Genomic DNA, 12,163 nt, shown 5'->3' on the forward strand with positions numbered 1-12,163 from the left:
CCCCCTGTTCTCCCTTTCCGTTAAATTATTTCATATTTGTTTTTCTCAGTTGCATCCGTTTTCTTTTTTCGTTCCATAAAATCATGCTTTATTCTTATCTCCTCAGTTGTCATTATTTTTGTGAAGATGTGATTCAAGACTAATTTCAAAAAACTTGTTTTGAAGACCTTAGATTGTTTCAGAAGATATAGTCTTTTTANAATTTTTTTAGATAGACGATATTGTTTCGATGCTTACCGCTATTAAATATATTTCTATTAATACTGTTTAGATGAAAAGAAAAAAAATTTAAATAAATTCAAATATTTTGACATTTTCTAAATGTCATCAAATAATTTTAAATTATATCCCTTTTCTTTCATTCTTTCATACATTTGTAAAAAAAAAAAAAAAAAAAGTAAATAATGCATAATTCATTTTACCTTTACCTTATCATATCGAATCATTGATTAGATGATACCCACAATGCATCCTGATACTTTGCTGATCATATAAATTTTGGCATATTTACAATTTCACTTCCATAACATTTTACCTTTTAATTATTCATAGATAAAAATAATTTTTATCATTTCATCAATATAAATCCAATTACTATGATAATTCTCGATTACAAAATGAATCATTGGATGAACTTATCATATCTAATCATTGATCAGATGATACCACAATGCATTCTAATACTTTGCTGATCATATAAATTTTGACATATTTATAATTTCATTCCCATTACTGTTGCATTTTTAGTACATTCTAAAATTGATAACGACGATGATTTCGGTGATAATAAATTTTTTTCCTTTTTGCAAACTTTAACATGCTATAAATTTGATAGGTGAATTAGTTCGTTTTATTAATTTAAACTTTTATTTTTTCGACTCTCAACCTTCTTCCTTTATAGCTGTATATTTGATAGGATTGATTCGTTTGAGAATTTGTGACATCACTGATCGTGTTATTTTCAAAATCAAACCAGTCCAAATTATATTGATGATAATCCATTATGATCGACAGTAAACCTCTTAGTCCCAAGTGTGAATTATTCAAAGTAACGACATTTCCATTTCCAATTTATCAGTAATGATTTCCCATAAAGATATCGATTTTGACTTTATTGGTCTTATTCATGAAGAAAATCAAATAATATGGATGTAAGGGATAAGCACCATCGAAAGCCTTCATAATTTATCATTTTATTAATTCTCGAGGGAAAATACCAATGGATCAAAATGTTCGAAAGTATCGTTACTAATTAGTTATGTTTGATGAATCATAGAAAAAAGTAACGTAAAGCAAAAGTACAGAAGTATCACGTGACGCTGATCGTCTTCATTTGAATCTTCCTTTTCATAAATCATTGAGAAACTCCGATGTCAACAAACTATCTTTCGTACTTTTTTTTTTTTAATGCTACATTTAACATTACATTTCGGAATGAGAATCATTTTATAGAAACCAATGAATTACAGCAGGTAGCCATCATTTTTCCGGTACACTTCACGACCTTTCACTAGTATACGTTCCGGTTTAAGGATATGCTTTTCATTTGATTTACCATCTTTATTCTTTACTCGTAAGTTTATATTCAGTTGAATCTGAAAAATAATTTAAAATGTCAGCAACAATTTCCAAATCGAACTATTCCTTTTTCCACTTCGTTTTCCTCTTTTTTCTGCTATCATATTCATATAACTCATCATTTTATCCATACAGCAATAAATCATTTACTGGCAAGTTCCTGGTTGAAACAAATCATGAAATTTGCAATTAATTAAATTTTATGAAACCTATTAGTTTGCTATAACAATTTATAAACCAAACTTACTGTAAGATTTTCCTCATCTTTTGACTGGATCATTATGGAAGTTCCTTTTGTCCGGCTAGCCTGAATTCTTTTCAGTAAAAATATTTCAGTTGCCTGCTTAAGATGAATATTCCAAATACTCAAATTATCAATTATCAGTGGCAAACATCTGTCACTTATTGAGACCTTATATGTCATTCGCAATTATTTCTGCACTTCGGGTTGATAAGATTACTAAATTGATCTCAAAACTTTCACTGTTATTGGAGAGGAGAAGGCAGTTCAGACAAGAATTTAAAATATTATTAAATTTCATTGTTGAGCACGACTCATTCATCTACTGAATAAAATATGTTGGAATTTGAACAGATCGTTGACAATACCTTAGATTTTTCTTTAGTCAAGGTACTGGAAACTGATGACATTTTTTTCGTTCTGAAATCAAAAAGTTGAACCAACAATTCGGGAAGGATGTTAAATTAACTTTACATCATATAGTAAAATAAATTTGAATTATTGATTATTTTTCATCAAATTTTAGATTTAAAATTGAATGCAGTTGTAAGATTATGACAGTTACTTTGTGCTGCATAACTTACATGTTTGGCTTCGATGTTAATGCCTGTCGCATCACTGGTACATTTGAACTAGATGATTTCGACATATCAGAAGATATGGGAATGACGATAGTTGTATCTGAAATCAAAAATAATTTAAGACGTAGTGCTACAACAAATGAATTTCTTTACATTGCATATAGCCCAGTTGGATATTAAAATTAAAATTCTATTTCTGATATAGAATAGTCGAACAGTGCACAAAAATCAATACTTTTCATTTGAGGTTCCAATTCTGATTGATCTATGTACATAGACTTTTCAAACCCTGAAATTTATTCCTTTAATCAAAAAAAAAGATGATTTTATCAAATGAAATTTTGAAAATTTTGGATTTCTTACATTTTGATGGTGCTCGTTCAGCAGAGCTTTTAGTGTCATCCGATTCCTGTGTCAGGGTCACTAATGATGGTGCCCTAAAAGATAACTGAAGAGAGGATTATTATTTTTTATTAAAATCATTAAAGTGATTTAAAAAAGTTTTAAATCTGTACTATGCCGACAAACATCTGAGCAAGTACAATTGAGAATTACATTGATATATTACAGGTCTAGATATGGATATATGAATGAAGCACTAAAATATGCGTTACTGTTTATTTTCTTTCTCGTATTTACAGACTAAACATGAAGTACAGACTTTTTTTTTTCTTTTTTAATTTTTATAGAAATGAACCGTTTTATCCGAGTTTGTTTGGTAGAGGCACCAAGTGATTTTCTTTGACCTGAAATAAAAAGAAAAAACTGTAATTTAAATTGTTAACGTAATGATTGAAATTACTCGTTGAATTAAGATTTCAAAAAAAAAAAAAATTTGGAATGATCTAGATTGTAGATATAAATACTAGAAAAGTTAAAAAAAATCTGCCATAGAAATTTCGAAATTTCTAAAGCAAATTCTATAAAAAAAAAATTATAAACAAATTTTCATTATTTTGTCATGCCACAGCTAACAATGAACTAAAACATAACTGAAAAAAAAACCAAGTTATAATTTATATTTTAGTAGACTAAAACCAAGTTATAATTTATATTTTAGTAGACTAATTACTAAAGAACTAGCTAGGTGTGACGTATGTCCTCCATGAAAATATCATATCATATCACAAGTAAATCACTCCAAGCAATAATAGTTACTAATGTTTAAATTATTTAATTCAATCTATTGTCAATATGAATGGGATATTGATGAAGAAATTAGTATTCAAGAATTTGAAAAAAAAGCAATATTCTCTATTCATACCAGATTTCACTGATCGGGCTTGGATCGGGAATCTCTCGAAACGTGATCGAATTACTTCCGATGTTTTCTTAGATGCTAAGCTTACTTTTTTATCATTCTCAAATAATGCTTTTCTCTGCAAAATCAATAAGCAAAAAACTTTGCAATCATATTCCTATACATCCTAAATTTACATTAAACATTCACATATAATGTAACTTCATAAACCTAATTTAAGTCATTTAATGAACATGTAAGCAAGTCTTTTATGCCACTAATCCTTTATCAACTCTTTTCATATTCTCTCCTTGTCTTTTTCCATCCTTTTTATCTCCTATTTTCTATCCTTTACTTTAATTCTTCTCTTTTCAAAAATTAACCAAAAAGGAATCAAAACTTCTTGTGCGAAATATTCTATATGTAAATTTCTACTTGTTTAAATTACTGAACTCATCAAGTCTTTAATATTAATTCATCGATCAATATTTGAACATAATTTTTTCCAATGGTATGTATAAATTGTTGCACTTCGATGAAGGTAATAGAAGTAAAATTTTGATGAAAATAACGAAATGAAAGTTATAAAGAAATGATAAAAAGTACTTCTAACATGGTGGATGATTGTGAAATGATATTTTCTTCACTGCGACTTGATGAGGATTGTTTGGGTGTTGATATGATACTAGGTGTAGGAGGTAGAAGTCCGAATTTTCGTTTCTGTGGCAATGCATGACCTTTTCCGGAAATGATGGAGAAGCTCTTCTTTCCTGGTTCTAACAGTACATCTACCGAGCGAAACTTCAGATTCTTCAGTTCCTTTTCGCTCATGGAAGGACTGCGTTGTAGCTGTTGTATATCCGAAAGCACTTTTCGTGATGGAATTTCCGCCGAATGGGTTTCAAGGAATTTTCCAGGAATTTCAGCAAAACGTCGTTGTCTACCTTTCTTTGAACTTTCGCTATAGTTCAAAGTTTCTGAAGATAATTCATGGGCTGTTAATACTTGTTCATCATCTTTACGAAAATGTGAACTCATTGTTTTTGCTGTTTGATTCGAAATACTACGAGCAGTTGGAGCGTTGAATGATTTCTCTTTGTTACTGTCATCCATAGTACCGAGAAGTTGCAACGAATCATTGTATTTGAAAGTTTGATCTTGGCATATAGAACGAGTTGATGGCATTTTCCGTTTACTTCTTGAAATGATTCTAAAAATTCAACAATAGGGATGTTTGAGAATTGTTGTAATTTTTTTTTTTTTTTTAAGTATATTTTAACAGAATTCGAGAACACATTTATTGCATCATATCTATCAGCCGATAAATTAGAGCTTCTGAAACTACAAACAAACAATAAGATACTGATGGATGCTATTATTCAAAAGAACTGATAAGCCTTTGCACAAAATCCTAAATGTTTAATAATTCATTGAATGTAAAGTTTCCTAAACTGGGATTTCTAAGTGAAATGAGGTATTTATAGTATTTCAATGAACATCTAAATATTCCAGTTTAAGGGAAGATACTACACGTACTTCCTTTCGTCCATTGAAGAATCGCTTTTACGTATGTAAGTGGAACTGGAAGATCCTATAATGTATGAAAGATTAGATAGAATGAGTTTAATTCTGACAAAAACTTTTTAATCATAAGTTTTATACATTTCTTGAATTAAAATGATTAGATGAATGAAAAATATTTCATGTATATTGCTTATCATCAAATAAGTAAGATTACATATCACTGTTAAGTAATTCTTTATGTTTATTTCTCAACGATTAATTAACATAAAATTATCCATAATTACGGTATTATTGCTTTTTATAAAAATTATGAAGATAACGGAACCTTCGGGAAGTCCTGCAGTAAGTATATTTCCCTTTTCAGAACTACCATGAACAAATTTGTGCTTCGTCTTTTGTTTTGATGAATATTGTGGTGTTATGGGATATACTGGTGATGAATAAATGGGACGAAATTGGGTAGATGAACGAGCTTTCTTCATCATAGGACGACTGGATGAACGGTAATAAATTTGCTGAATTTTTGGTTCTGAATCTATCACTTTATTCGGTAGTGGTTTCTTTTTTTTTAGAAAAAAAACGGATTCATTTGATCGTTTCCGTTCATCCTCTGCTGATCGAGCTGTTAAAAATTTAGCGCTCCGGATAGCTTCCCTTTTTGACTTATTTGCTAAAAGAAGATTCAGGGAATTTTTATATTGCTTTTCGAAAAAAACAAAAAAAGTCTAACAAAATTCTCAATCTTATGATAAAATAACTGACGGTATATTGTATTTGTCTTCGATCGTATCACTCGGAGTTATATCAGTCCTCTATTCCCAACAAGATTACGGTAACTTCAGCAATCTTATGAATAATATTTTTCAAAATGGAAGGAAATATGAGGATATCTTTATCATTTTACCCATTATTTTCTTCACTAATGTTATTAATTAAATGATTATTGCTGAAATTTCAACAACTGTGTTAACTTGCCTCGTTCCGGAATTTTCATATTTTCAGTGCTAACTGATTGTCCAGTGTGTAGCGTATCAGAATGAGCTTCTAAAAATTCAAATTAATGTAACGGAAATGATTTCTAAACTGAAATCTATGAATGGAAAAAAAAATTAGATAAGCTAACGTAAAGCATAATCATTAGCTTCGACATTTTTCGATCTTGAAATACCATATAATGGACGAGAGGTGTGTAATTCAGCACTCATGAAAGCATCGGTAGGTGATTTACCAACTGAAATTATTACTTTATAGCTGTATCATTTTGTCTTTCTAGTTATTTCTGATTAACTGATTACTTCCTTCATACTCAATGTTGGTGCAAAAAAAGAGTGAGATATTCGAAAGGTGTAATTTGAAAGTAAAAAAAGCAAAGGAGGAAAAATTCAATTGTTATATGAAAAATTATCAAAGAAATTATCTGTGGGAAAGATGATGAATATTTTTAAATTGTATCCTTACCTTCTGGACTCATTTAAAAGAAACCAAAGCTTGTAAACTTGAAATTTATTCTAATTAAATTGTTGAATTGATAAGAAATACAAAGTGTGTTTAAATAAAAATGCCATTAAGTCAATGATTAGTTTGTTTGCGTCTTTTAGCGTACGAATCCAACTTTAAGAAATAGTATGCTAACCTTTCAGCTTACGATGCTCCATTCTCTTTGCAATTTTGCTGGCTTTAGATCTATCAAATTTTCAATTTTAACAGATTTTTAATTACTGATATTTTCTATGCCTAATACAATCAACTAATATGTTCATTTTCTCCATTCTTCTAATGAAACATATCGCACTACGTATGACACTATCCGATATTCAACATCATATGATTTTAATTCAGCATATTTGGACTGCCTAATTTAACCTCTAATTAATATCTGTATTAATTGTTCTACTTTAACTGGCATGCAATTTGAAATTCCTTCATACATCAAATGAAAATTCCGGAAATTTCATCGTTTTCAAGAAGCAATTACGGAAAACTATGGAAAGTATAATCATTTAGAGATTAAATTATACCCATTATTCAAAACCGGACGTCGAATAATCTGGAATTTGTCAAATGTTTTTACAATGCCACGACCTGAAAAAGCATATGATTGAATTAACGAATTACTTTTTAGCAGTAAGATACAAACATTACCTTTTAATAGTAGCAGTTAAATAAGATATTATTTAATGATGTACACTTCAATCTTTCATTATTGGTGAACCGCTTTGATTCGATTCAAATGATCTTCGTGATTGACACGTCCGAGTTGTTTGTTTTTTGGGAGCTTTTTTAACTTCCGAATAAAATTATAATTACCTTCATTAATTATCTCGGAGGAACTGAGAGCTGTTCTTAAACTTTCTTCTCTTTTGTCACTTTGATCTCTTTTAGAAATCGATTCGACTGGGTAAAGGAATCCCTGTTCAGCTGAACTGCTACTCGATATCGTAAAATCTGTCCTAATAGGTGGCTCTTGTAGCACCAACATTTTTGGCTTTCCTAGGACATTTGAAGCTCTAAAATTTTTACCCACAATTATTGATAAAATAACCAATGTACCAGTATCTATTCTGTAGGCCGATGAGAAGATCATCCGAAGAATTATTTTATTTTACTTTGCTCAAAAAGTTCATATAGCAATAATAGACTTAGCACTCTTTAGTTCAAGCTTTTCATCATTTCCCAACTTGATTTTTCATCAGCCTAATTAGTACCTTTCTTCAGAGTTGGTAAATGAGAATCAAGAAGAGAGAAAAAAAAATGATAATACTGGTCAAGCTTTAAATTGCAAATATGAAAGATTGCATTTAATGGTCTAATCACTTAAACGACAAATAATATAAACAAACATTGATGTCATCAATGCACTCACTTATAGGAGTTATTTTACATTGAAATTCAAATTTTGCATTTAATTTATAAAAATTATTGAAAATGGACACTCAATTATATGAGCTTTATTACACCAAAGCTCATATTTTTACATTCAATTTATAAAAATTATTGAAAATGTTGGCTTTTTTCTTTCCGTTAATAATTTTAAAATATCCGGAAAACCAGTACTAACACGGATTCGCTGATACTGCTCGGAGTACAAATAGTTTTGTCGGTGATATAATTCCGTTCCTCGCTTAATGAAAAATCATGTAGCTATAAAATATATTAATTGTTACAACAATTTACATTATGAGAAATAATTGTGTTTGTTTTCAATAATTCAAATCAATCAAAACTTGATCGAGCAACGATGTAATGATACTAGAAACTTTGATAATGAAATTATCAATTACAAATTAAATAGCTTCTATAAAGTAAAAGAAAAAAAAGGCTAAAATATATCGTTCTATCAAACATAATCCAATTAATTGGGGACATGTTGTATGCTTAATAATCCAGGTAAGATATAATCATTGGTGATGAAAGCTATGTTATAGTTGTATTGCATAATAATTCATACCTGCTTCTTGAAGGAAGGTTTAATTTCAATTAAACGTTTGATAAGCATCACATTACAGCCTACAAGGATGTCTTCGTGATATCTGACTGGTATTTGCTCCTTCTGATTCTTCGGTAACACTGATACATTCCGAAGAAATGGTATAACCGCCTGCAAAAACTTCCATTGAATTGGTAAATAAAACATCAATATACAATCAAAGTAAGAAGAAAAATGAGTTTAAATTTAAATTATATCTGAGGAGTTAATCGTAAATCGAAATAATCCAGAAACAAGTCTGGCACAAATCTAGATAAATCATTGGATGAAGTTTAAAGTAAATCTTAGCATAAGCTAAGCTTCCATTTCCTATAAGCTATTAAATCTTCACGATCAGTAAGTTCAATTGAGCTTATAATCCGATAAAATGCTCGAAATTTCAAGATTTCAGTTCTCGTCTCTTGCATCAACAAACTCCACCGTTCAATTATCCCACTACCAAATGATGAGAAAGAGGATATATTGTCAACAGAAAATGTTTGATTTGAACATTTCATAAATGAAACATTGAAATAATTCACTCTCAATTATTTTTTTAAAATTTCAAAATAATTTAAAAAAGAAAAGGTAACGAACAATTTCAGGTTTTGCCGTACTTCCATCGGCACGGAGCTCAATCTCTTCGTAAATTTTGTAACTACCGCTAGTATCATGCACTGTATTTTGGAATGCTGTAATTACCAATGATCCGATCAAATTGAAGACAGGTGCTCTAAGAAAGCTAGCTTCCGATTTTGACTTTCGCCTTGGTTTAATTTCTTCTGAAAAAGATATTTCATTCCATTTTTTCCGCTTTTCATGTCATACAATAGAAAGGTTCAATTATTTGTCTAATTTGTAAGTGCTTCAAGACCGTTTGATATAACATTAACTATAGGTTCAAATTGGGAACGGATTTTGCTTAACCAATCAGAAGTAAGGTACAAGTCGGAAACGTACCTTGCTTAACCTATCGGAAGAAGTTTGAAAAACTAGTCGTTGAATAGTTATATTCATTTAGCTGTTGAACAAATATTAAATAAAAATTCTGTTTTCTTTTCACATTGGTATAGTTAAAAATAACTGATAAAATAAGAAATTAAGAACAAACGATTTTCTTGGTCCAATTCAACGCCACCAAATTTCACTACTTCTTTGGTATTTACAGCAGGTAATTTGATTTTCGATCGATCTATTTCGATTTTTCGATCAATTCTTACATAATCACTGCCAACTCGAACGGCCTGTACCGTTATTGGGATACTTTTTGTAGTCTAGAAGAAGTCTGAGAAATTTACGGATATTTGTTTAGGCAAATTTCAAAAGTAATATAAATTAAAAACAAATGTCAAACATCCTGCAATTAAATCACTTATCTTTTTAAAATCAACAATATAATCAGGAGTTTATCCGAAATAGATTACGATAAATCTTAATCTAAATCCTTCCAAAGAAAAGAAAAAAGAAACGCCAAATCATTTGAGACTTTTTTCCATAGCTTGATCACAATTATAGTCAATCTAATTATATATAATTTCACTGTTACATTCAGCATTCGGTTATGGTACATAAGAAGTGTCTAAGATAGCACAATATTTACTGAAGGAAGAGACTTTAGGATTTTAGGCTTTATACTAATCAATTCTTTGCTCGGATATTTTACGCCTGAACTATACAGCTCTAATATTTCATCAATAAACAATTTATCCATTGGTCGTCCATCAATTTTTTGTATTGTTTGAACTCTTACTGGGCCTAAAATTGTTGCGATTCAATCAATCATTCTATTAATGGACATATTCTATTAATTAAATCACTACTGTTTTGCCTAAATTAGGCATTTAACCAGTCTGGAACTAGCACGATTGGAAATGCAAAATGGAAAGATTTTTAAAAAAACGATCAGAAATTATCTTCCCAGATTTTATAATTTATTGCTTTGAATAAATTAATAAGGAATTTAGTGAAAACTTTTCAAAAATATTAATAAAATAATTTTACCAACGATGAAAACATAAGGTGCGGCAATGGATGATGAACTTGTCTGTGGTTTGATATTTCGCGAACTCTACAAATAATTATTATTATATCAATTATTAGGCTTATCATATTTTTCACCTCATCATATTCGTGCATTCCACAACTAACAATGCTATCATTATATCAGTCATTATCTTATCACATACCGTATACTCCTTTTTAAGAAATGAAATTTAAAAATAATTATATTTACTAAATTCTATGATATAACTTTCATGCATACACTAATAATTATTTCTTATATTAATTATTGCTAATGATTAAGAATGGATGAAATGCACACACTTTTAAGCCCTTCTCTGAATGCCGCATAAATTGCTGATTGGTTTGCATCATTGAATCTAAAATCGTTTAAAAATTTTTAGGCATTTGTATGAATTGAAATAGATGATAAGCTTTAAGTATGAATGATATCACTGATAATTGAGAGAGTTAGGAGAAAATTAAAGAAAATTTTAAACGAATTTCTTTTTTAAAAGTGATTCAAAGAGCTACTTTAAAAAAAAAAAAAAAGATAGACATTTGGTTGAAATAAAAAAAATGCTGAAAAGAAAAAAAAAAAAAGGCTGAAAAATTGCTAGAAAATTCTCTTACCAGCACTAAAACTGCGAATGATCGAAGCAGCAGCTTTTCTTTGAAACTTTTGCGCTATTGGTGTAATTGATTCAATATTGAATCTGAAAGAAGAAAATTTTAGGAAAAAAAATATTTTGCTTTTTTTTTTTCTTAAAAAATTTGCAAACTTCAATTTTAAATTTAACAATGGAAAACTAAAACAGAATTCTTAATTAATATATTGTGAAGAATTCTCCGAATTATACAATTGCTCGATTATTTGATGTAAAAGATTAGATAATATTGATATTATCATAATACGATTGATATATTTGAACTTTTAATTTAGCAATTTAAATTATTTAAATGAATTAACGTTCAGCTAATTTGTTGTAAATTCCAAAATGCATTCGTTTTTGTTTGCATAAAAATTTGATAAGGATATATATATATATATATTTATATATATTTATATCAAATCTAATAATTACAGATATTTTATTTTGATAACCTTTTTAGATAAATTTCCCATTATCATTTAATAAACATTAATATTATTCATACATTTTAATAATTTTCAAACGAAAAAAGAGAAAATTCGAACATACCTTTGGATAGTATCATTTGGATATTTAAAAACAGTTAAATTATGCGGATTGTTCATCAATAATCTTAACATTCCTTCTATATTATCCATTGAATTATCCACCTGAATTACTTTTTTTTTTTTTAAGTTAACATTTCTAATTCAGTTAATATTAATTTAAAAAATGAAAAAAAAAATTCAAATGTCGTTTGGAAGAATGAAATTGTCCTTTTGTCCTTTTATTGAATTATTTACATTAATCTTTTTGTTATTACTGAAAGCATGTATGAATGTATGTGTGTGCGTGTGCGTGTGTGTGTGTGTGTGTGTGTGTGTGTGTGTGTGTGTGTGT

At 28.9% G+C, this 12,163-nt stretch overlaps 3 protein-coding genes across 3 annotated transcripts; all 3 read right to left on the reverse strand.

Moving 5' to 3' along the window:
- Positions 1-1,463: 1,463 nt before the first annotated feature.
- LOAG_08625 (hypothetical protein) lies at positions 1,464-4,825 on the reverse strand (the record flags this gene model as incomplete). The annotated part of the gene is made up of 9 exons (XM_020447746.1): positions 1,464-1,595; positions 1,826-1,921; positions 2,188-2,239; positions 2,404-2,500; positions 2,636-2,689; positions 2,764-2,837; positions 3,098-3,146; positions 3,665-3,779; positions 4,247-4,825. 9 exons carry the CDS (start codon positions 4,823-4,825, stop codon positions 1,464-1,466), a joined length of 1,248 nt encoding a protein of 415 aa, XP_020302057.1.
- Positions 4,826-5,166: 341 nt separating this feature from the next.
- Positions 5,167-6,213, reverse strand: LOAG_08626 (hypothetical protein; the record flags this gene model as incomplete). Its single annotated transcript, XM_020447747.1, has 3 exons — positions 6,140-6,213; positions 5,490-5,834; positions 5,167-5,231 (listed from the first exon to the last, which is right to left on the reverse strand). Exons 1-3 carry the CDS (start codon positions 6,156-6,158, stop codon positions 5,167-5,169), a joined length of 429 nt encoding a protein of 142 aa, XP_020302058.1. The 5' UTR covers positions 6,159-6,213.
- Positions 6,214-7,160: 947 nt separating this feature from the next.
- On the reverse strand, positions 7,161-11,922 carry LOAG_08627 (hypothetical protein; the record flags this gene model as incomplete). Its single annotated transcript, XM_003144157.1, has 11 exons — positions 7,161-7,246; positions 7,472-7,671; positions 8,223-8,305; positions 8,613-8,762; positions 9,228-9,412; positions 9,742-9,904; positions 10,231-10,385; positions 10,632-10,698; positions 10,956-11,011; positions 11,265-11,347; positions 11,834-11,922. 11 exons carry the CDS (start codon positions 11,920-11,922, stop codon positions 7,161-7,163), a joined length of 1,317 nt encoding a protein of 438 aa, XP_003144205.1.
- Between the last annotated feature and the right edge of the window lie 241 nt (positions 11,923-12,163).

The sequence above is a fragment of the Loa loa genome (genome assembly GCF_000183805.2).
Source record: "Loa loa unplaced genomic scaffold supercont3.234, whole genome shotgun sequence".
In the NCBI taxonomy this organism is placed as follows: domain Eukaryota; kingdom Metazoa; phylum Nematoda; class Chromadorea; order Rhabditida; family Onchocercidae; genus Loa; species Loa loa.